General features: G+C 42.7%; 1 protein-coding gene across 1 annotated transcript in view; it reads right to left on the bottom strand.

Moving 5' to 3' along the window:
• The window catches only part of mapk8ip3 (mitogen-activated protein kinase 8 interacting protein 3), a 25,766-nt gene extending 2,652 nt beyond the window's left edge, over positions 1-23,114 (bottom strand). Inside the window, exons 1-30 of the mRNA XM_076086244.1 lie at positions 21,089-23,114; positions 18,773-19,551; positions 15,096-15,216; positions 14,302-14,372; positions 13,737-13,828; positions 11,850-11,997; positions 10,906-11,137; positions 10,665-10,767; positions 10,126-10,244; positions 9,286-9,297; positions 7,568-7,625; positions 7,164-7,316; positions 6,581-6,638; positions 6,175-6,326; positions 5,969-6,025; positions 5,677-5,847; positions 5,073-5,199; positions 4,722-4,772; positions 4,120-4,209; positions 3,506-3,661; positions 3,150-3,315; positions 2,742-2,942; positions 2,473-2,656; positions 2,181-2,300; positions 1,842-1,922; positions 1,687-1,754; positions 1,448-1,596; positions 1,162-1,333; positions 960-1,073; positions 157-195 (exon numbers count right to left, since the gene is read on the bottom strand). Of these exons, the coding sequence (XP_075942359.1) occupies positions 157-195; positions 960-1,073; positions 1,162-1,333; positions 1,448-1,596; positions 1,687-1,754; positions 1,842-1,922; positions 2,181-2,300; positions 2,473-2,656; positions 2,742-2,942; positions 3,150-3,315; positions 3,506-3,661; positions 4,120-4,209; positions 4,722-4,772; positions 5,073-5,199; positions 5,677-5,847; positions 5,969-6,025; positions 6,175-6,326; positions 6,581-6,638; positions 7,164-7,316; positions 7,568-7,625; positions 9,286-9,297; positions 10,126-10,244; positions 10,665-10,767; positions 10,906-11,137; positions 11,850-11,997; positions 13,737-13,828; positions 14,302-14,372; positions 15,096-15,216; positions 18,773-19,078 (3,571 nt within the window). The 5' untranslated portion in view covers positions 19,079-19,551; positions 21,089-23,114. The remainder of the gene's footprint in view (positions 1-156; positions 196-959; positions 1,074-1,161; positions 1,334-1,447; positions 1,597-1,686; positions 1,755-1,841; positions 1,923-2,180; positions 2,301-2,472; positions 2,657-2,741; positions 2,943-3,149; positions 3,316-3,505; positions 3,662-4,119; positions 4,210-4,721; positions 4,773-5,072; positions 5,200-5,676; positions 5,848-5,968; positions 6,026-6,174; positions 6,327-6,580; positions 6,639-7,163; positions 7,317-7,567; positions 7,626-9,285; positions 9,298-10,125; positions 10,245-10,664; positions 10,768-10,905; positions 11,138-11,849; positions 11,998-13,736; positions 13,829-14,301; positions 14,373-15,095; positions 15,217-18,772; positions 19,552-21,088) is intronic.

Below are 23,114 nucleotides of genomic sequence, written 5' to 3'. Positions count from 1 at the left end.
AACTGTGTGCCTGATATTCAATGGTGTTCACATTTAAGTAAGCATAACGAAACAGGTAGCTTTACTCTGCAGACACCGTTGGAGGGGACATTAAGGTTTGACCGGGCAAGAAAAGGTAGATCACAACAGCAGGAGGGAGGGAGCGCTCCCACTTACCCCTCAAACCAAGGAGCTGTCCCCGGTGAAGGACCACCGCTACAGGAGGCGGAGGCAAAGGAGGAGGAAGAAGAAGAGGAGTGGGGAGAGCAGAGGAGAAAGAGGACAGTAACAGTTATGACCAAGACTGTCTGTGAAAGAGGAGAAGCCACTGAGGAGAGGCAGGAAAACAGAAGGTGGAAAGAAAGTTGAGGGAGTTGAAGAGGAACACAGATAAACAGCAGCGCAGTATGTGGGGAAAGTTACCTCCTTTCTGATCCGTATAACTACCGAATGATACAATCTGATAACATGTGAGCTGCTGTTAGTTTCTGCAGTGTCTGAAGGTCAGCACATTAGCTGAATTTAAGATCTGAAAAAATAAATAAATAGTAAAGTCACGGCCTTTTTGTATGGAACTGAGGAATCCAGGAAAACAATGTTCTCTACATCTCATGGTTTAGCGGTTTTAATCCATAATGTGACCACATGATGGTGCTGCTGTATTCAGATCAACACCAAAAAATCCCAATATCGTGAGATTAGTAACATCCAGACGGAAAAACACATCTTACCACAAAATAACCTCCTCAGCAGAGGTAACCAACACTGTCTCATGAAGATTTTAAGACCACTGAAAGCTTAATGTTTCGATGAGACTGCTAATCACTGCTGATCACTCCTCAAATGTTGTGCTTGTAGCTTCCCTTCCTCTGCCACTACACGGGCACTGCTTTCACCGTTTCTATCTGTATTTGAAACAAAGCTCATGACACACGTTTTGTTGCGAGTCACTTGTTGTGAGCCGTGTAAATTAAACTCACTCTCTGTCAGTGGGATGGAGATGATCACGCCGTTTCCAGTTCCTACCCAGAGACGATTTCCACCAATCAGAAGTGCTGTGATTCGCACAAAAGAGAAGCCCAGCTTGCCAGTGCCTGTGAATTACAACCAGAGTGAATGGAGAACAGAGCCGGCTGCATGTCGGTGAGAAAACAACACCAACAAGTGTCCACGGATTCTCACCCAGCATCTTGCTGACGTATGGCTCAATGTCCACATCCTGGAGGTGCTGGTGTGTGTGCGCATGGTAGAGACGCAGTGTCGAGTCTAGCCGGATTGACACCCAAACACCATCGCCGATCCACGCTAGCTGCCGCACCTGACTCTCCCTGCGAGGGTGTGCGTCGAAGGACTTCTAGAGAGCCGTGAAAGAATGACGTGTTGAGTGGAAGAACTCATTATTACAGTTTTACGTTATTGTCGGTGTCATTTTTAAGCAGGATGACGTGACGGTGGATTCTTAACTCACCTCGATCTGCATGCTCTTGGGCTGGATTACGTGGATCTTGTTCTTGTAGCCGCACCAAACCTTATCGTGTACTACAGCCATGCAGCGGATTGAGTGATGAGGCCGACCGAGGTCCATGAGGTGGTAGTTGGACAAATCCCACTGGCCATCTGTTGACAAAAACACCACAATAAAGTTATAATTATCTTTTATTGCCCGTAACAACAGTCACTAGTTGCATTCATGTAAAATCCAAATACCCTCTGATCTATGGAATATGGCGAGGGTCCCGTCAGCGAGGGCAACCAGCACGCGACCTTTCACATGTCTGCAATCAGAGAGGAGACTGCTGCAGTTACAGAAGTTCACACGGACCGAACTACAACTACAGAGTTTAACTGTCAGCACCACTTACACCAGACTGAGCACGGAGTCTTTGAGTTTGATGGAGTGGAGGCACTTCTTCCAGTTTCCAACTGCTGAGTGGACGTAGAGCCTTGAGGGAGAACAGAGGCAAGATACTCCAGAGCAAAACCAAACTGCATATAGAGTTCAAAAGAAGCATGTCATGATATTTATGTGTGCTAACTGGATGGAAGATACAAAAAGAGTCTTCCTATCCAGAGTGTGACTGATGTTTTATTGCAAAAGTAAACAGTAAATATATAAACTTATGGGTAAGGAAATGGTTGTGATATGTGATTTTTGTGCGGCTTTAGCGGAAGTTACGAGTAGATCTGAATGGTTCACTTACCAGCCGTTCTGGGCCCCGAGCCACATAGTGGGGGCCACGCTGGTGTAGTTCTTGGTCTCTTCACCTCCGTCCTCCGACTCTGGAGGCTGAGAAGTTTCCTCTTTGGACTGACCTGCACTTCTGTGCGGACAGACGACATACACACTTATCATTTCAAAGGACAAAAGGACCACATATTTCACCGCAGACGTGCTGATCTAGTGTACTAAAAGTTATCAGTTACCAAACGTAGGCAAACGTTTAATCATGACATCCCTGATGGTCTTTACACAGACAGGCTCTGGCCTCCTACCTGTCGGAGGCGTCTGACGGACGAGGCTGAGGGTCGGTGAAGACGTGCTCGGTACACGGTCCCGGAGGTCCAGATCTCAGCTCTGCGTGGCTGGCCGTCGACTCTGGAACCTCGGTGGCCTCCGTGGCCTCCTCAGCCGACTGGGCAGGGTGAATCTTCCCATTCATGGTGGGAGCGGTGGGAGCTGAAGCACACAATCATTAAAATAGACAGACAAGCTGGTTGACTTGACACCTTTCTATACTGATAATAATTGAGGATGAGCCTACCTTGTCCTTTGTCCATTATAGGCGTGTCAGTGCGTGAGGAGCAGTTGCTTCGGGCAACGTTGCAGTTGGTGGCACAGCCGACGAGAGTGATACCAGCCAACATGCCCTCCACACTGCCGGGGTCGTCCCCTCCAACTCCTGCTCCTCCGTCGCCTGGATCCAACACGATCTCTCCTGCTGGATAGTCGCTCTCGCTGCCAGCTGGATACAAATGCACACATTCACACGCCTTTGTGTTTGTACACACACACACAATAACAACAACAGCTTTGACAGACCCTGTCCTCTCGGTATTGTCTTGTTTTCTAATGACAATTAGCATTTTTTTTTATACAATTCACACCCTTCAACATACCAGGTGTAGAGAAATGCGAGTCTGGGGGGTTTAACAACTACCTTCCCGCTCACCTGGAACACTGGAGATGCAGAGCACGTGAGCGTTGCACACGTTGAACTGGTCGACCAGTGAGCCCGGCTGGTTGGCATCGATGATGACCACCTTGCTGGCAGAGTGGGTGCTGGTGAGGATCCACACTCGACTGTTCATGGTGTCCGTCTCCTGGAGCTCCTTTGACTGGGTGGATAGAGGAGACAACAGGGTTTTAACACAATGACGACTATATAGAAACAGGACAGACGTGGTTCATAATATGTGAATATGATTTTTTCCACATGTATGATTCTAGTTGAGTGTGCAACGTTAGTTTTGAACTACACTCTTAAGTAGTAATAAAACTACTAAATGTCCTAAAGTGGGTTTCTACCTTCCTCTTCTCTGGGGAGCTGTGGCTGCTCTTCTTGCCAGCTCCGTTCTCATCAGCGTGGAGGGGGTCGCTGCCGCCCGACGGTGCTTTGGCTGGTACCAGCTCCTGGCTGCTGGCCCTCCATCCTGTCAGGTCCACCCCAGCTGCACACCACAACTACAAGAGCACACACGTACGCATAATAGAAAAGTTGTGATTGAGATTGAGGGGCCACCTGAACACTTGAGTCACTTAAATGCTACAGTGCCCTTTTTAAAATGATGTTAGTCATTTTGGTTCAGGAGGAAGGACCATGCTTTGTTCCTACAGGTGAGACATCAAGCATGAAGTCTCATCGAGACGCTTCCCCCTCCCACAGTCCCACTACCTGAGTTCCTTAACACACATTGGAACATTATCGGCTTCCAGACTAGTTGTAATATCATGAATCATGCTTGTAGTTACACGTGTTAAACTGAGATTTAAGGTGAGCAGAGAAACTTTCCCTGATGGATATTAAATCCTTCTAGCGTCAAACTGCACATAAATCATTCTGCATAACATTCAAGTGAACTAACAATCATAACACATGTTTGAGTAGAGCTACAGCGGTTCACATCGCCTGAACGCCTCACCTTCCTGTTAGGGTCCTTCTCCACCAGAGGACGACAGTACACCGGGACCGGGACGTTCTTCATGCGGTTGTCCTCTTTCTCGACATTTGTCTAAAAGCAGGCGGTGATAAGAGGTAAGGAGACAATCAAAGTAGTGAATTATCCTGTTACAAAATAAAAGAAAACTCTTTGATTGTGGCGCCAAAATATGATCTTTATGTGAGATTATTTTGCTATTAAACTCTACTGTAGCTGCACTGGAAATAACCTGATGGGATGTCATGCAATACACAAAACAAGGGTCCCAGAAATACAGGTAGCTGCCACTGTTCATTCAGGTTAATTTATACTGTATGCTAAAACTACTTTGTCTGAAAATGAGATGAATCAACTCCTCAAAGACAGTTTATTAGAGAGATGCAGTCATAAATGTGTGTGTGATATCATGCCTCAAAATGAAAAATGTCCCTTGATTTTCATAAGTTCAGCAGCACTTCATAGCAAAGTTGCAATAAAAAAATCATACAGTTTGTCCTCTGTCCGCTGTCTAGACTGTCTGGATATGGATTCAGGAAGGTTCAAGAGAAGGGAAGTCATGCTGGAACTCTGTCGGTCTCACTTGCCTGAGGTCTCTTCAGCGCGCTGTCCTGAGCGCTGTCCGTCTGAACTCCATTCTGTGGGAGACCAGAGTTAGAGCCACCTGTTTAAATGTTTGTGCTTGACCTACCTGTTTCAAACAAACTTAAATACCTCATGGATTTGTTTACAAAGAGATATAAACAGCCAAATTACGTCATCATTTCACAAGCTTGAAATCACTTGAGTCCAGAGGTTTTCACCTGTCCTGTCAGTAACTTAACATTTTCATACAAACTCATTTATTTGTGTGTTTTTGTTGTGTAAGTGGAGTTTCAGGGAGGTCGCTGACCATGTAGGACGAGGTTGTGTGTGTGTGTGTGTGTGTGTGTGTGTACCTGTTTGAAGCGAGACGGCACACTCCAGCCACACGCCTGCATGATCCCGTCATCGCGGCGCATGTGCTCGCGGACCTGCCGGTACTGTTCACGTCGCTGTTCTCGGCGGGCCAACAGTGCCGAGTCACTGAGGAGAGACGCAACACTGTTACTGGCCAGTCTGGAAGCAACGGGAGGGAAGGGAAGGGAAGGGAAGGAAGAGAAGAAAGCGAAGCGTTAGCAGCCTGGCCAGCCAGCAGCGAGGAAAAGAGGAAGAGGAGAGAAAGAAAACAAAGCAACAGCGGTTGTTATCAGCACAAATTAAACTAAGCTTTATTCTAGCTTCTCACCCTAAAGTGAGAATCATGAAAGATTTTTAAAGTGTTGAGTATTTGTGTCTGTATGCGAGTTTTGTATTTAAGTGTTTTATGTATATTTGAGAGGTTCAAAACTACTCTATGTGTAATGTTTAACATGCTGGAAGCTCTCTACTCTCCAAGCTGCTTTTAAAGCGAGCAAGCGAGCAGGCGTTCAGACCAAAGCAGAGTGAGAGGAAGTGAAGGACGGAGGTTTAGTGAGGAGTGGTGGTAGGTTTAGTGACGGTATGTAGCTGGTTGCTGCTCACTCTTCGGGGAAGAACTCCAGCGTGCGGTTGGAGGTGGAGATCTGACACATGGTGTGGCTGCGTCGCTGAGAGAAACCAGCGGGTGAAGGCGACTTGTAGTGGATGTTGACGCTGTAGTACGGCCGCTTCACAGGCGGAGGGCTGGACGATGTGCTGAAGAGACGTGCAAAGCTGGTGGATGGAGAAGAAAAAAAAAAGAGGTTTTACTTTTGATATTTCACCGGTTCATAAATTCAGGGTATCAGTAAACTTGTACTGTAGTAAAAAAGGTTAAATAAAAGCAGAATCTCACAATTGCCAGATGGTGGACTTCTTTTTCTCTTGGATTTGAGGACTCTCCCTGGACGCCCTGAGAGGAAAGAGAGGTGTGAGTCAAAGAAACAGAAGGCAAAACCAAAACAGACAAAAAATGTTGAGTTTAAATGCAGCAACCGTTCCCGACCCGTCCAGTGGTCATCCAAGTTCTTCATCTCTAGTTTAAAGCTTTCTTTCGTCTACCTGATCATCTCCGTCCACCGCACGGCCTCCTGCAGCTCCATCAGCCTCTCTTTGTACTGATTCCTCTCCATCAGCACGCGGGCCATCTCCACCCGGGTGAACCGCCGCCGCTGCGTCATCGTCATGTCGCCGTCCTGCATGGGTGATGAAAACTGACCACACAAGAGCCATTTATTAATATATACACAAGGTCTGAAAACACAGATTTACTGGCAGTGTGCAGTATTCTGACAGTAGTTATGTCATGTTTTAATGTATTAAAATACTTTTTACACATCAACCAAACAACAAAAAATATGTAGTTACAAGTATTTTTCTGCTGTGTGAGATCTTCATTACACTAGTGGTGATGAAGAAATAACACTGATATCTGCATGCAAAGGGACGAGACATTTGTTTTACTCACATCATCACCTCCTTCATCCTTGGAGTCCCGGGACGCACCGAGAGCCTCTGCTCTTAACCTGCAGCCCAAAAGCAAAGTCAGTGTTACACAAACTGTATTTGAACTGCAGGCAAACATGTCCGATAAAAGTTAAAATGTTTATAGAACAAAATGACTGTATATTCACAGAAAATAGGGAAACTATAGAGAAAGGAAGGAAAAAGAGCATTATGACAGTGTGCTCCTTTTGGTTTGAAGTTAACAATACAGAAAAACTGACATGAATTCAGACATTTCGTCCTCCGGTTCTCGTACTTCACCAGTAGTAGTTTTTCAGGACTATGATGTTACTTTTCCTCTGTGTCTGTTAACAGGCTGTATTAATTTGGTTAGAAACGAAGAGTCACTCAGGTTTGGATTACAGGTCAACAGTTTAAGCCGTTATATTGACGGATACAACTTGTTGTCCTCTAACTGCTGCACTAATTATTTACCTTGCATTTGACTGGTTCATTGCTGTCTGTAGCTTCTCCAAATGCTTTTTTTCTCATTACATTAATTTAAAGGAGTATATTGTTTTCTTCCTGAAAAAACAAATGTTCACCTCTTGAGTTCTTCTTCCAGCTCCTTGAGTCTGGCGTCCACCTTGTTCTTGGACTGCCTCAAAGCCTCCAGCTCCTCCCTCAGCACCTCCTGCTCCCCCGACAGCTCGTCCACTTTGGCAATAAGGTCATTTTTCACAATGTTGAGAGCATTTCTGTCGAGCAAAGTGCAGAGAGAGCAGGAAGTAAGAAAACAAAACCAGCTCCAGGAAACTACAAGTTGTGTTCTCATGTTTACGAGCAAACCGATTGTTAAACATCATGATCCAACCAGAGGAATGTCACACTCATCTTAACGTACTTTTAGAGCACAAACAAATCTGTCAGTATGTATGAGACACATTTGAAAGGATGAAAGGCAAAAGGTGTACAAGGGTTAACACCAACACACACACACGCATCTTACTTGGTCTCTAGGAGCTGTTTGTTCTCCGTCAGCAGGTTCTCCACCTCCTTGCCCATCCCTGAAACAATCACATTCACATCTCTGTTAATCGTCAGACACACACAACAGAAAACATCCATAAGTCAATAAATCCATTGATCGATAAGCAAAATGCATTTCCCAGAGTTCTTTCATGGCAACACTGCCTTTCAGACCAGCCAAGGTACAGCAAGTGTCTGTTGAGGAGCAAATGAAAGCTCCACAGAAGCCAAAGGTTTAATAAATCAATGAAATTAAAATGAATGGACAGATTATTGATTCAAGCACTCATGCTAACAGGGAAGCTTTGATGTTAAATATTGGGAGAACAATGACTATACACTCATTATACTTAAGTTATTCTTTCAGACAGAGACAGTCCAGAAGCATCTTTGAGTATCATTTTAACTTTTAGTAGGTTACCACCTTGTAACAACATTTAGATAAAGTACAACCACAACAATTCTTCCCCTCAAAACGTATCATGCCATTTGATCAGAGCTTTACCCAGTTCCATGAGTGCACATATATTCAAAGTTGATCCCTTCACCATGAAAGGTGTTACTGTCATGCTCAACCTGTTGACTTTGATATTACATCTTTATTATTTTAATCGTTGCCAGACATTAATTGAAAAGTGTACGTGCAAGCAGCAAGCACTGTGCAACAGAAGCCAAGCACACAAACAATTTGGACATGAGGACAAACAAAAGAAAAGCGTGTTGTCTCCAGTTGAAGAGCTATTCACCACACAACCTCTCCTCTGACTCTCTCTATTTTCTGCATCTTCTCTAAATTATTCTAATGTTCTGTAAATGAGCAGCTCATTATTGACAAATATCTAAACATTAGGTATGTGAGATGCACAGGTGGCACAAAATATAAACATAAAGCCACACAAAGAAACGGGTACAAAGAAGGAACCGGAAAAAAATGTGTAAGCTGGAGGCCAGGGAATGACATAACAAGCAAATGTGACCACGAGCGAGGGCAAAGTGTGCCTTACCGAAGAAATCATCACGAACTGGAGGCAAAAGAAGAAGAAGGGAGGGGAGAAAAGAGAGAAGAAGAGGAGAGGCCACGGATCAGAGAGGGAAAAGAGAAGGACAGGAATGGAAGAGAGAAGATGCTGATAAACATTTATTATGTTGGACTTGAAGAAGAGCAGCAGGGCTAAAGAACATAAAAGCTGCTATTCAGCCCTCAAACTGAAACAAGAGAATACTTCTGTGACCCCAACAGCTGAGTTCATCAAACATCATCAGATTTGTTTTAAAGTCCCAGTGAAACAGCCTTTTTAGGAGCATATTGCCGCTGTGAAATGATGCATTTCCTATTTGATCATAAAGCTGGGTGGATGTCTCTAAACCAATGGGATGTACTGTGAGTCTGGGAGAGTAGTGTAAAAAATACTATTGACTGAAAGACTGGTGTAGCTCATGGCAATCACTAAAGATTAAAATCATTTCACTGTGACTTTAAAGGAAGTGTATGGATATTGGGCATCTACTATATCATCAAAATCTCCAATTGTTCGACCAAGCAATGACTAAATAACATACTAATAATTATATAGCAGTATAATAACAATAGCAATGACACTGGTTAATAACTGCTCTTAGGTGTGAAGCTTAGCAAGTAGATGGGAGTCGACAGAGTGAAAGAAAAATATACCAACCAATGCATGTTCAGATACACACCTGAGAACTCCCCTATGGGTGTCACCAGCAGAAGCACATAAAAAGGAAAAAAAGAAACGGGTGAGAAGTTATCAGATGGACAAGAAGACGGATCAAAGCTCCGTCGTATTTCTGCTGCATAAAAATCAGGGACAATAAATCAAAAACCAAAACAACCCAGAAAATAAGAGAAAATCCACCAAGTGTGGTCCAAATCAGACACATCTACGATAAATAATAAGCAAAAGTGCAAGGAAATCTGAGAAATATACTAAATTCAACTTTTACAAATAGGATCTGTTTAATCAGCATTTAACATGCCTCTGCCCCATACAACAGAGAAAGAAAAACAAGAAATAGTAAACAGAAATAATAGACGTAACACTGCATGAATGGGCAGCAGAGGTTTGGCGTGCAGCCAGAGAGCGACTGTATGTATTTTCATGAAGTGACTCAGGGATGAGCTGCCGGCACGGCACCATGCAAGGTAAAAAGTCAGTGTCATTCACATTCACACAGCGTCACATGGAGCTCCTGCCCTGACATAACGCGAAGCCAATGCTGTCTTGTGTGACGCGCTCATGCATCCGTCTTTACTTCCTGTCCTCTGGATCTACACTGAATCTGATTTCACTGAGTAATATCACACGTTGGCACGTTAGCAGACAAGTAGAAGCCTCAAGCTTCACTTTCACCAGCTCACGGTGAACAACGAGGCAGCAGTGTTCAGGCGTTTACTTTGAAGAGAAATACTTACCAGTGACAGAAGGATATCACTAAGCTGCAACTGCCAAGCTTTAAGACAATAATTGAAACTGATAAAACTAACAAACGTTATAACCGTCAAAGTCCTGTTCATACCTAGCAGCTCGGCGCCTGCGTCGACATCTCCAATGATGTCCGACTTGGCGTCTTTGATCTCGTGGTAGAGAGAGTCAGTGTTGATGCCGAAGGCTTCGTTCACTATGCCCTGTGAGGGGCTGAAACACACACATTACATTTCATTAGACCAATGCTGTGATAGGACCAAAGAATCTCACTCGTAGTCCCTGAAGTATCATCAACATTCGTACAGGTAAAGAGCATCATGCAGCATGAATACAAATTAAAAACATATTTCTATTAATTTTAATCAAAATATGAGAGTTTTGTTTATTCCGTCCTGTTCATGTGTAACACTGATGTCCATCAAAAGTCTGGCAACTTCACCCTTGCTGATTTTCTTATTTTAACTTGCTTTGAGCCAACTGACTACAAATCTGCACACAACAAAACCCTACTAACCCTAACCTCAACCAAGAATAACTGCAGACATGATGTTCACTGTGTTGAATTATCTAACTCAACCAAGCAGGTCTTTGCATATAATGGGTAAATGATGCACCACAGCGTATCTGTACCTGTTTCCTCCTCCGTACACACGGGTGTCCACACACATGTCCAGCTCAGGCGTGGAATCAATGATCTCCTGAAACTCGGACCACTCATCGCTGCTTCCCATACCTGGAAAAACATGCAGGAAACAGAACAGAACTTTAAAACGACTGTAAACATTTCGACCATATTGTACTTTGCACTACTCCGACATTCGAGAGGGAACAATGGTTTAGTCTGAAGACACATTTGGTAACACGCTCTTACCGATGCTGACATTCCTGGTTTCTTGGGAAACCTGCACCTCCATATTCCGGCTGAGCCGCTTGGCACTTTTCCTGCGGTTCCCGGCCCGCGTCGCGTCAAACTCGGTCTGCGGCAGGAAGCCCTCGTTAACTGGGGTGACGGTGGCGGAGGGGACGGAGGAGGTGGGCGTGTTGGACTTGCTTCCTGTGCTGCTGGGTGTAGCCGCCACGGAGTCGGACTCTGATCCATCCTCCTGGGTGGTTTGAGACGATGACATGGGAGCAGGAGACAAACATCACATGAGCATTATATAGTGAAGGAACATTTTACCTAGAACACCATTTTACCAATACCAGTCAGAGTCAATTATGACTTTCTTGTAAGGAGCTCCATGGTTCATGGTACGATTCCATTACGTTTTTCAAGGCTTCACTTGGATTTAAAGGACATAATATTATCATTATTCTTTTTTTTGCCTATTTTGATTATGGATTCCCTATTTTAACTCCTATTGTTACGTTCTTATCAAATTCATGGCAACTTTATGTCAAAAAACTTTATGTCAGTGACTTTGTGATATTTTCTTTTACTGTGGCTGTTTCTCTCACAAATAAAGCACTAGTTTAAAAAAAGGGGACATTTGCACATTTAAACTTAATTCGCAAGAGTAAAGTAAAACGTGAGGACACATGGTTTGTAAGCGCCATGATCACACAAACTTCATGGAAAATAATATGGACCCTGCTTGCTCGAGTCAACATATATACCTAACAAATCAGACTTTTTATCCAAGTGATGCGAGTAAAATTGTTTCCTCAAAAGTGACACAAGCAGGCGTGGGAGGGGAGGTGGTCCGTGTGGGTGTGGCTAGCGGGACGGGCAGCAGTAAGGCCGGCCCCTCCCCTTTCCACTCCCCAGGCTGCGGTTGTGGTCGTGGTGGAGGACAGGGCCGCTGTCTGTCCCACCTGATAGGCAGAGCAGAGGGTAGACCGGCCGAGCTCGCTGACCTGCCAGATGTCTTTCCCGGGCATCATCCTAGCCCCCCCGAGACCCCCACGTACCATGCCCTCGCCGCTGGGGTACAGGCTCAATGAAGGCGGCCGCTCCGCTTTGCTGCTGGCACAGGAGACACAGAGAGGAGTGGAGATTAACGAGAGACGGATAATTGTTTATTAATCTATCTTTTTTTTTTTTTTTACTTTTCATTCTCCAGGGCTGAAGGTTTTCCTGGCATGCGTTAGATGCAAGGCACAGAAAAACCTGTACAACATTTCCAAAATATGCTCGTTCTCTTGCTGAGGTGACTGATATCACTGTCAAGACAAACAACAAACGCCTGCAATCAAAACAGCATCCTTATATAAATAAATATGAATAATATAGAAATAGAACAAGTTAGGGAAAGCGGTTTTAGGGGGATTTTAAACCCCTTAAAAGACAAGCAACAGGGGCTCTGAGAGCATGCAGTCCAGTCCACCAGGCAAAACATATTGGATTCATGAGCTTTTCTAGTTTACTGGGGATACAGATGCAAGTCATTTAAACAGATGGAGCCATCAACACAGACGACTACAGGTAGTTTGTGGAAAACTCAACACAGATAACACATCTAAAGATATTCCTATAAATGCACGATGCAGGAATTAACTCCTCGTATGGCTGATTAACTACATGCAGTACAGACTGTGTGTGCATGTTGCAAATCAATGTATCCACATCTACTTATATCTGCTGTTTTACAAAACGTCACATGCACAGCTCAAATTGCTACTTTTTGTGTAATGATAAAATACAATGTTGTTTTTTTTGTCATTATCAGAAAATAGTAAAAATGAAAAAGTACAAAAACTGCGGAAGATTATTCCTCTTTCTATATTGCTTAATATAAATACATTTCTATTTAATTGCAGAATACTGACAGATAAAACAAGCAGAGCAGGCAGACAGACAGGCACACATGGACGGACAGACACATGGACGGACAGACTGGCAACTCATGAGGGAGAAAGAGGAGAAAACTGGAAAATGTGATTGTTGCTTTTACACGACCTCTGAACCATTTCATTATCTGTTATTAGAATGCACCATTATTGATAGTCACAGTAATAAATTGTTGTCACACGCATCAATAACTAATAAAGCAAAAGGAATATTTCTTGAGGGACTTGTGGGACCATGTTGGATTTACCTTTTCCTCCATGTGTGGCGTTGACTGTGCAAACAGCAGCAACAGAGAGCAAGCCAGCAAGACAGACAGACAGTGATTAGAGAAAGACAGGAACATGCCATGATATATGAAAACACACAAACATTCACACACACTCACACACGCCTTTACAAGTTGACTCCAGTTTTTTTTTACAATTCTGAACTTTTTGAAGATCATTTTTATTCTTACTAAAACTTGAGATAATCATCAGTTTGTCTTCTAAGTCTAATCAGTGTTTATAATGCAGCCCTCGTGCTTTATAAACACTGCGGTTCTGCTACAGAAGCTGCACCAGATGTCCTGCCTCTCGTCTTACGTCGGGCTTAATAAATATTCATGCTTATCGGTCGACTAATTGCTGAAAACAGAAAGCTGGAAAAAAAAAACTCCAAACTTTCTAATTATTTTTCCACAAGTTTCATCATTTCCTCTCTTCTCTGTCACAGGCTGAAAAGTAGCAGCTGTTCATCGCGGCTCCTGACAAACAAATGCCGGCATCAACACACAATGAGATGTTGAAACATGAAAATACACAGAACATGAAACAGCAGCAACGAGACGATGTGTGAAAGTTATAATTCAAATCCACACAGAGACATACGAACAACCTTTTTACACCAACACACACGTTAAATCGACTCACGTTCGTCCACAGCCGGGGCCTTCTGATTGGCTGTTACTCCCTGCCTGCTGCATTTTGGACCGCTCTATGTGTTCCACATACGTCTGGATCATCTGTGCGGCACGGTGGCAAAAAAGAGAAATGTGTGAGAAACGAGGCAGAGAACAATTAAATGTTTAAGGATGAGAAAGCATGAGAAATAACCCTGGACTGGTGAGTAAAGGAGTTGCATTTAAAAGGATTATCATTATGTATTTACAAGATATAATGTACTAAATGTTCGATAACCTAAATTCAATGTGTTGTGATCCAAAAGGACAACGACATTAGTTTAAAGCTGTTACAATATGATGTCAATACTCATTAACCACACAATCTAAAATAGACTAGAGTTACAAATAGAACCAGATTGTAAGATTATTGCGCTCAAAGGACCATACTATGACTTTTACATACTGTTATTTATTTACTACAAATCACTGCCGTCTTATTTCACTGCACACACTTTGTTTTCGATGTTGAAATTGTGTTTCTCTAATGTCTTTGCTCCAGTTGTAAAGGTGATGGGCTGGAGGTTTGCTCTTACCTCAGTGTGGCGCTGGTGCAGAGCGTTGTACTCTTTCTTCATGTCTGATTCTCGCTCCTCCAACCGAGTGACTGGGAGAGAGAGAGAGAACAGTTTAACAGCAGGAAACCACCAGGAGGGACTCTGATCGTTAGAAAAACACTAAAGTCTTTTTTATTTTTTAGTTAATGTTCAATCTTACTTGCCAGTATTTAAGATATTTAGCTATTTGGGTCTGTGAAAAGACACAATAACTAAAAGTTACAGCTATTGTCTAAGAAGAAAAAACAGTCAATCAAATATGTACGCCAGTATTCATTAGGTATTCTTAGTGAACAGAAGCATCATAATCTAAAAATACAACGTCCTCCAGCAGTGTGTCTACGTCCCTTTACAGTTCCCCGTTTTAGCTTTAGTGTTTATTTTTATTTTATTTGTGTATCTGAAGAAAAACAACTTGAAGAGCTGCTGAGCTATTAACTGAAATTCATCAAATAACATTTAGGAAGTCAGTCAATGTCCAGGTAGCGGGACTCTGCCTTAAGTACGAGTCTCAACACTAATCCTTCATGTTTTGGGCTTTTTCTTGTTCAGTCAAAACTGGATGTCAATTCAAACCTGTGCCTGCTGATCTCAAATCATTTTTAATGGATGTTGTTAGTTATTTTTCTCCTGGTGTTGCGTCTTGGACCCGACTATAGCGATCCTGATTTTAGCTTTGCCTGGGACGTTCATAAAGAGCCACATGTGCTACGCGTACAGTGTATCATGGGAAACACAGAGGGTTGTAGTCAGGAGGAAGTCTGTCCACTCACTCTGGTCAGAATAGTTCTTGGTCTTGAGCTCCTGCTGTTTCCCCTGCAGCTCCAGAAACTCCACCTGCACCTGCAGGTCCTTCTTCTCAGCTTCCAACGCATCCTCGAATTCAATGAATTTCTGATGGAAGACAAGAACAAAAATTAGGTCTTTACAGAGCTGGAAATACATTCATGAACTCCACTTAAAGTGACAGGTTATATAACGTTGTAATTATTCTATATTGATTGGATTAGATTACGATGCTTGTGGTCAATACACAGCCAAGTCCTGTAATTGTGAAATTGTTCACAGCAGCCATTACCTTTCAAAACGATTCAGAGAAACTAACAGTGCAGTCTGCCCTCATGAGTCAAAGACTAAGTGTGAGTGTTTAGATGAAAAACATTTGATTCTTAAAGTCTTTGCCTCTCACAGAAAGGTTGGAGTTTGTCAACAGCTTTGTAAAATACCTCGGTTGGTCGTATAGTGAACACAAACACAGTAACTGAGGAGCAGGCAAACAGAGCCGTCTCCGTCCCTTTCACTCCCTTTTTATTTTTTTATATAAAGCTGTTCACAAAGACGTCCTTTTTTCAGTGCAGCGAGTCCACAAAGTCTTAATACTGTAATCCTCTGACTGCAGTGAGACTATGGAACCAGGAACATGCAGCAGATATCCAGCACACATTCAATACGATGACCTTCAGTGGAGAACAACACACTTGATCGTCATATGCAGAGTGGATTTTAGCAGGAAAATAAACCAATTAGTCCTTTCAGCTGCTGACTGTCTCCAGCTCTGAGTGCAAGAGGTCGCAGATATGCTACTCTTCTTATTGGCTCATTTAAAGAGACAAGTTTCTTTATCAAATCAACTTAATGACAAAAAATGTGACTCAAGCCAGTTGTACCGTTTGGATCGAAGCTGATGAGTCACACAAAATCAGTTTTCCGTTTACAACCAACTAAAGCAAATCACATCAAGAGAGAAGGTGATTGGGGCGTGGTCAGAGATGATCAATCTTTTACTGTAATCGCACTTTGAGAAGTGTTGGCGGCACAAAGTGATGGGTCACTCAAGCAGGCGGACGCAGAACAAGACAGAAAACAACTAAGATGCTACAAAATGGCTGAATCTGTTAACCTCGTAACTGTAATCCTGGATGTGTTGGTGAGGGCTACACGAGCAGATGCAGAGCTGTGGCTTTGTTTACCATTAGCTTGAGCCTAATAACCCTGTAACCTGAGATGCTTTTTGTTCGTTGCTCCCGGTGTCTCGCGAGAGGGAGCGTTATTGTTTTCCTCCGGCTCTGAGATTCTCTCTCACACGGCCTTTTCTTTGTATTAGCCTTTTCCTACACTACAGCTTTCTGAACCTCAGTCTAGTTCTCCGTCTCTGCATTTGTTGTTCTGTTTCTGCTCCTCATAAACACAAATCAGGTTACAGTGCCAGGCTCCCTCAGTGTGCTCTGTGCACTATTGATTTCCTGTGATTCCACACCCCTCTTAGGTCGTCCCATCCCCCATTTTACCCCTCCGATAGTCAGACAAAACTGTCTCTGTTTAATTGTCCCATTCAAATGCGTCACCTAATTTGAGCTGAAGATGTAAATCGACTTCTCTCACTGGAGGCAAACCTCAGCGTCCTGAACGCCAAAGAAAATCAAGAAATACACTTGACCATAAAAGGAGGCTATATTATATCAACGTCTGAATTGGTTGCTTAATATATAAACAAGGCCAAAGTGTAACATTCAATAGGTGTGCGTCCAATATGAAACCCAGCTTTTGGGGGAAGTATCCAGGCTCTCACCACAACCTTCCCTGGACACAGAAAATAAACATTACAAATCTAATTGATATGAGAAGGTTGGTCGATGTGATAAAAGGGGAACATTACTCAAATTGTGGACGTGTGCAGTTTTAAATCTAGGTTCTCTCTTGTGAAGAGAAGCAGGATCAGACAATTAAACGAAGATCTCGTGGAAAGATAAAGTCTGCTTCTTCTAGCTGCTTAATGCACTTTTGATTTATATATCTGACGGGTATACAGTCATTATATATTTAGCTTCAGTATCATTGTTAGGGCAAAAACTAAAACGTGTCTGGACCTGTTGGCATCTCTCAATTAAAACAATGCTCTCAGCCCACTCAGCTCCTACTCTTACCTGCAGTACCTGCTGGTTTTAAAGTATTACTTACAAGACAACCACAATTTCATTATAAACATACTGGATTTTTTTCCCCCGGTCACGATATTGAAATAAGCTGAAATATGCGAACACTGAAATTTTAATATGAAGCAGCAAGTCCTCTCTGAATTAACAGCTTAAAGTGAAAACAAGCTAGATCCGCGACACAGAGGGGAAGCAGATGATGAAACAGACTAAAAGCTGAGCTAAACTGATACTAGCTGGGCTGACAGTGATATGCTGAGGCCTCTTTGGATGGGAGAAGGATTAAAGTTGCTTTACGACGCCCGCTGGTCCCACGGCTGCTGTTAAACTGGTCAGGGGGGGAAGATATGCTGGAGGTGGAGCTTGGACGGTAATGTAATAGCTCCATATTGATGTCCACTTTTCCTTTTTGTGTTCCTGTTCTTGCAGTGTTTTCACGTGTAAACGCCCACTAAGAGTCAGGCTCACACACTTCATCTGTCAAAGCTGTGTGCTGTTGCTTTATCTCCATTTACTGTATGAACACTATCATCTACTTACTTTATGTTGGCATAAGTATTTGCATATGAGACTTGAACTGTCATATCATAAAAGAGCACTAAAAATGAAAGTAATTTATTGTAAAAGCAAACATTAGTGTTGTATATTGTCCTTCTTGTTAGTTAGCATTGATGTTTGCAGTGGTGAAAACACTGTTAGTAGCTGTAGTAATAATGGTGGTAGTATTAGTAGCAGAAGTAGTTGTGACAGTAAAACCTATAATCGTAAAAGCTTAAGTAGGTCCAGTTAGTATAAACAGTTATCCATACATGTAAATGTGTTTCTATGACAGTTTGGACTCAACACTAACTAGTATAAGTATTGTATATGTTAACCTTTGAGTACTGTTGACTTGCATCTACTTGTGTAAGGTATCTGACGATATAGTGACTGTATATTGACCTAAACATCTGAGCTGGTATATGTTATCACTGTAAAATCCCTGGAAAGCAGATTAGGATTAAAAGGGTATATTCTAAATCATTTACAGGACTTTATGTTCTTGCTTTACTATGCTTCATACCTTCCACTTATGTCTTGAGGCCTACATGTTTGACACCTGAGCTTCTGATACCTGCTGAGTAATAGCACATAAAATATACACCATCTAATCAGTTGTTATTCTGATTTGGGTATCATGATATTTAATGTAGTAAATGTATTTTTACAAAAGTAAGTATTGGTTTGATCAGGTATTTATTGAGGTATTGCTAAGCCATTATAACAAAACTACTATAGAACTGTATGATAGGCATATGTTAATATTTTTTTATATTAATAGCTTGATAGAAGACAGTGTTGAAAATGTGTCAGCAGTGCATTGAGACTAAAAATAAGCTCATGTCACAGGCCTTAACGTGAGTCACATGTCTGGTGAACCCTCTCGCCTCAGACGGGACAGCGTGACTGTGAAGCAGTGTGAAGATGGATGTGATGATGCGGGTATGGAGGCCCATCAGAGCCGGGAGGTGACTCACCTCCTCCGCCTGCTTGCGAAGCGCTTTCTCCCGCTCGTACTGGGTGATGAGCTGCTCGTTGTCCTCCTTCAGCAGCTCCAGCTCCACCTCGTGCTCCTGGTTCTCGGTCAGCACCCCGTCCAGGTTTTCCAGGACGTTCACCACGAGCGGCATCAGCTCCTTCACCACCTCCTCGTCATAGCTGCGGATCAGCCGCTCGAACTCCCGGTAGATGCTGTTGGCCAAGCCCGACACCCGCTCCGACATCACGGAGCCGGAGCCGTAGTCGTCCTGGTAGACCACCTCGTCTATCTGCAGCTCCATCATCTTGGCAGCTGGACCCGGCTTCTCTCTTCCAGATGAGGAGGCTGCGTTAAACAGTTTTTTTCAGGCCTGCAAGGCGAGACTGTCACTAGGTTTAGATCCGCTCAGCGCGTAAAAAGAGGGGGCATTCAATCACAGCCTTCGATCAAATAAAGAAAACAATCAGCCTATGCCATGCTGCCGCAGCAACACATTCACTGAACGATAACTGGCTGTTGCTGTGCTTAACCTTGAAATTACTGGCTCTAATATTGTGATGTAAAGAGGGCCCCCTCCTCCTCCGCCACCAGCCCGTTGTATCGCCTCCAGACGCGGCCCAGCTATTGCTCTCCCCCCGCAGAGAGCATCAGCAGCGGATGTGGAGTTGTCCAGCCGGAGCTTCGGCCCTCGCTGAGCCCATGCCGAGGAAATGCCTTCGTCGATGATATATTGCACCTGCCTCTCTCAGCAGCCGCAGCCATGGACCCCGGCCATTGCTGGCAGGGGAAAATAAATAAATAAATAAATAGTTAAATAAATAATCGAACGCTCCCTGATCCGCAGCCGACGCCCCGTTCCGCCACTATATCGCTTCCACCATGTTTGATCCCCCTTTACAGCGGGCGGCCGACGCAGCTGGCCGGGCTCGGGCGGTGATGGTGATGTCTCCCTATGGGAGAGGCTCTCTCTGCTGCTCGGAGAGAGGAGCCAGCTGACCGACTCTGTGTGACGTCACACCGTCTGCATTGAACCAGCGGACTCACTGCGTCAAGTCAGGCAGACTACACCGGAAGGCCGCTTCACGATTTCAAAATAAAGCTGAACAAAAAGTGTTTAAATTGTGATCGGGTTAGATAAACGCTCAGCTTTTTAATGATTTCAAAACGAGTTTCTCTTAAAAGGGACGTCTCCACTCAATGCATTAAAAAGGACAGCTAAATCATGCCACACGTCCTGTGTAAAAAGTTAAAACAAAGCCTACTTGTGGAGTCTAAAAGACATGGGCAGACAGTGCTAGGACTATTTGTTGTATTATTGGAAATATAGGATTCAGTGTGTCTCAAGTTTGACTCATAGGATCAGTAGTGTCTAAAAATCTGGATATTTTAGCCATTGCTGCTTCAATTTTGACCGTCTCTTCTGTGTTCCAACTGAATTGAAATGCAATGCTTAATTGCTGGTGTACTCCTTTAATACAAACAGGTAATTGTTTCTAAAATATACTAATATTTTTGTTGTAAACTCTCTATCCTTAAACACTACTCTGTTCTTAGTGAGCTCATTTATGAAATCTCATTATCTTGAAAAAATAGATATTCATATACAGTTATTTCCTTCTATACTCAACAAATTTGTTCAAGACTCATTGACATGACCCTTTCCTCCATCCTACCTTCAGATTACTACATTTGATTTGGTTCATGTAGTCACATCCTTGCGGATGGTCTTATTTTGGAAGTTGAAACCGGAAGTGATGACTATCTTTATAGCAAACTTGACCAATGTCTGCAGGAGGACAGTACCTGGTGCTGGAATTAAATAATGGTGACAATGCACTCTCCAATAAATGAAATAAAATGGTTCACAGTCCAGACAAACAAAAGCAATTATAAAAGACTAGACCACATGAAACCTCACAGATATTTTAAAGTTAAATATTTGTAAATTTTGTGGACCATTTGAGATATTATACTATACTTTTATTCTGTCAGTTGGGATACTAATTCCCACCTGACAGACTAAAAGTACCTAAATTTAAATCATTTTTGTTTAGCCAACAGCTCAAATTGTCTGAACACTCGCAACAAAAATGTTAAAGTTGTTTGCCAACGCATTGGTGCTCCGTTGGTGCCAGTGAAAGCTCATTCTACTTTCATCTGTACAGTAGATGCAGTTTTAAGCCTCGTCTGAAGGGGTCAGCATATAATAACGTTGCTGATTTATACCACAGAGGAAACGGCTCTGTTCTTGAAAAGTCTTCTGAATGTTTGCCACCTGGATGTAATTTAAAATATGGTCAGTAAAGAAACTTACCTCCACACATTTCTTTCCATGACGAGACAATATGTGGAGGGATTCAGCTTTCCACGCTGAGACTTTTATCGGCTTCTTGCTGCAAAAGAGATCAACAGAGTTTCATAATCCTGCAGTGGACATTCACAATGAGCATAAAGATGGAGGAATGTCTCCAGTTAGCATTTGATATCAAATTTACTTTTTGTACACGTTAAAACAAATTGTATGTTCAGATAAACCAAGAAACATTACTGGATGCATTAGAAGAAATACAGATATTAAACACAAACATAATCACAAAAGATCTGATAAAGATGTTCTTGTGTTGTATTAATTCATTGCCTTTAAAAAAAACGTTACACTTCTTATAAAATTATTGCAAATGTAGACAGTTTTTCCCGGTAAAGGATTAATAATATCAGGTGAGATTTTTTGCTCAACAAGACTACTGCCTGAATATAAGAGGGAATAAAGGTTACAGTCTCAAGAACTCAGATAGGATAAAAGAAAATCCTTCCAGACAATAATAAAAAAGGGAAGGCGTGGAGAGCAAACATCTTTCAGGGAGACAAGTGACGCTTGGACTATTGTTTGCTGTGAAGAGGACTAACAATGGAGACAAAGACGGGTCAATGAAGCGTAGAGACTGTAGCTAAAGGGCCCAAAGCCAAAATGAATCTTAACCACCTTCATATTTAACAACTATTTCCAACAGCACAACAACATATAAACACAGTAAATACTTAGCAATACTCACATCTGAAAGGGGAGAAGGCAGTATTAATGTACAATATGTCAGAGAAACATCGAGGCTTCAGTTGTTCATATTTCACTCAGCAGGGGGCAGTGAATTACTGACAACATTTTCATTTCACACCACTCGTCAGTGTTCTTCAGAGGCTGACAGCAGAAGGTGGGTGGTCCTTTGAAGCCAACAAGAGGTTTGAGGTTTAGGACAACTATAGAACCAAAAGTGGAGAAAGCAGATGTAAACTTACATGAACCTGGTTTAGGTTGTGAAACAATCTTCCATGTAAAATACGAAAAAATATTAGCTTGGTCTCTTTTAATCTCTTTATTTGGTTCTTGACTAAACAACCTTTTTAAACCATGTTCTTGCAATCCAACGTTACCATAAGCAGAACAATTACAAACACTGAATACAGTATTAAGATAGTTTTAACCAAGATAAGTTCAAGTAGTTCACACTGATCTACGACAGAGAATCTGGAGAGAAGTTTGACCGACAGGATTTTTCAGCTCCTGTTTTCCTCCTGCCAGTGAGTCAATCTGTAGAGAGGTCTGCCTAACACACCCGTTAGTGTAGCATGGATCACTTGTTATGGCCTAAAATGCATCACATGCCATTCTGTGCTATCATTAAGTCAACTGAGACGTAGGTTGTTTATCCATCTCGCTCTCATTTCACACACACAGTAATCACGGTTGAGGAAGTTATGCAATGGCCCCTGAAACAAGTTACAGAGAAGCTGCCTGTGAAAGAGGCTTCCGTTATTCAAGACGAGGGTCATAGTGGTCCAAACAATCAGCCACAACTCATTCTTACCCACAATAGGACGCTGAGCACGGGATTATAATTTCAGGGCTGACATCATTGATGAGTAACGGCTGTTTACGGCATTGGTTTGAACAATTTGTTCTGCCGGCCTCTGGCTTTTATTTTTAAGGAAACGGGTGCTCAAGTAGATTCATTTTCTTTTAAGCTATAAAATGTGTATCTATACTTAAATGTAAAATGAAGGGAGACCTGGTAGGCTGCCATGTATCATACAAATAGGACTCTTGTCCATCTCAGTGTCTCACATGTAATATCTGTCTGCTCTTTTAGACGGTTGCTTAAAAGAAGAAAATGAAAAACGGAACGTGTATATGTAAAGCTAAACTTACATCTTCCTGCTGTGCATAGAGAGCATTCAGTCTTAGAACAAGCAGCACAGAACGCTGAGCCAGTGATTCAAGAACCCACTAGAACTGTGGAGCAGACGAGACGTAGTTTGTCACATTTAGACAAACGTTTAACACG

Source organism: Anarhichas minor, unplaced genomic scaffold, assembly GCF_050575085.1.
Source record: "Anarhichas minor isolate MPS153535 unplaced genomic scaffold, ASM5057508v1 ptg000007l, whole genome shotgun sequence".
In the NCBI taxonomy this organism is placed as follows: Eukaryota; Metazoa; Chordata; class Actinopteri; order Perciformes; family Anarhichadidae; genus Anarhichas; species Anarhichas minor.
The sequence above is the reverse complement of the archived record's forward strand: the minus strand, read 5'-3'. Positions and strand labels throughout refer to the sequence as shown.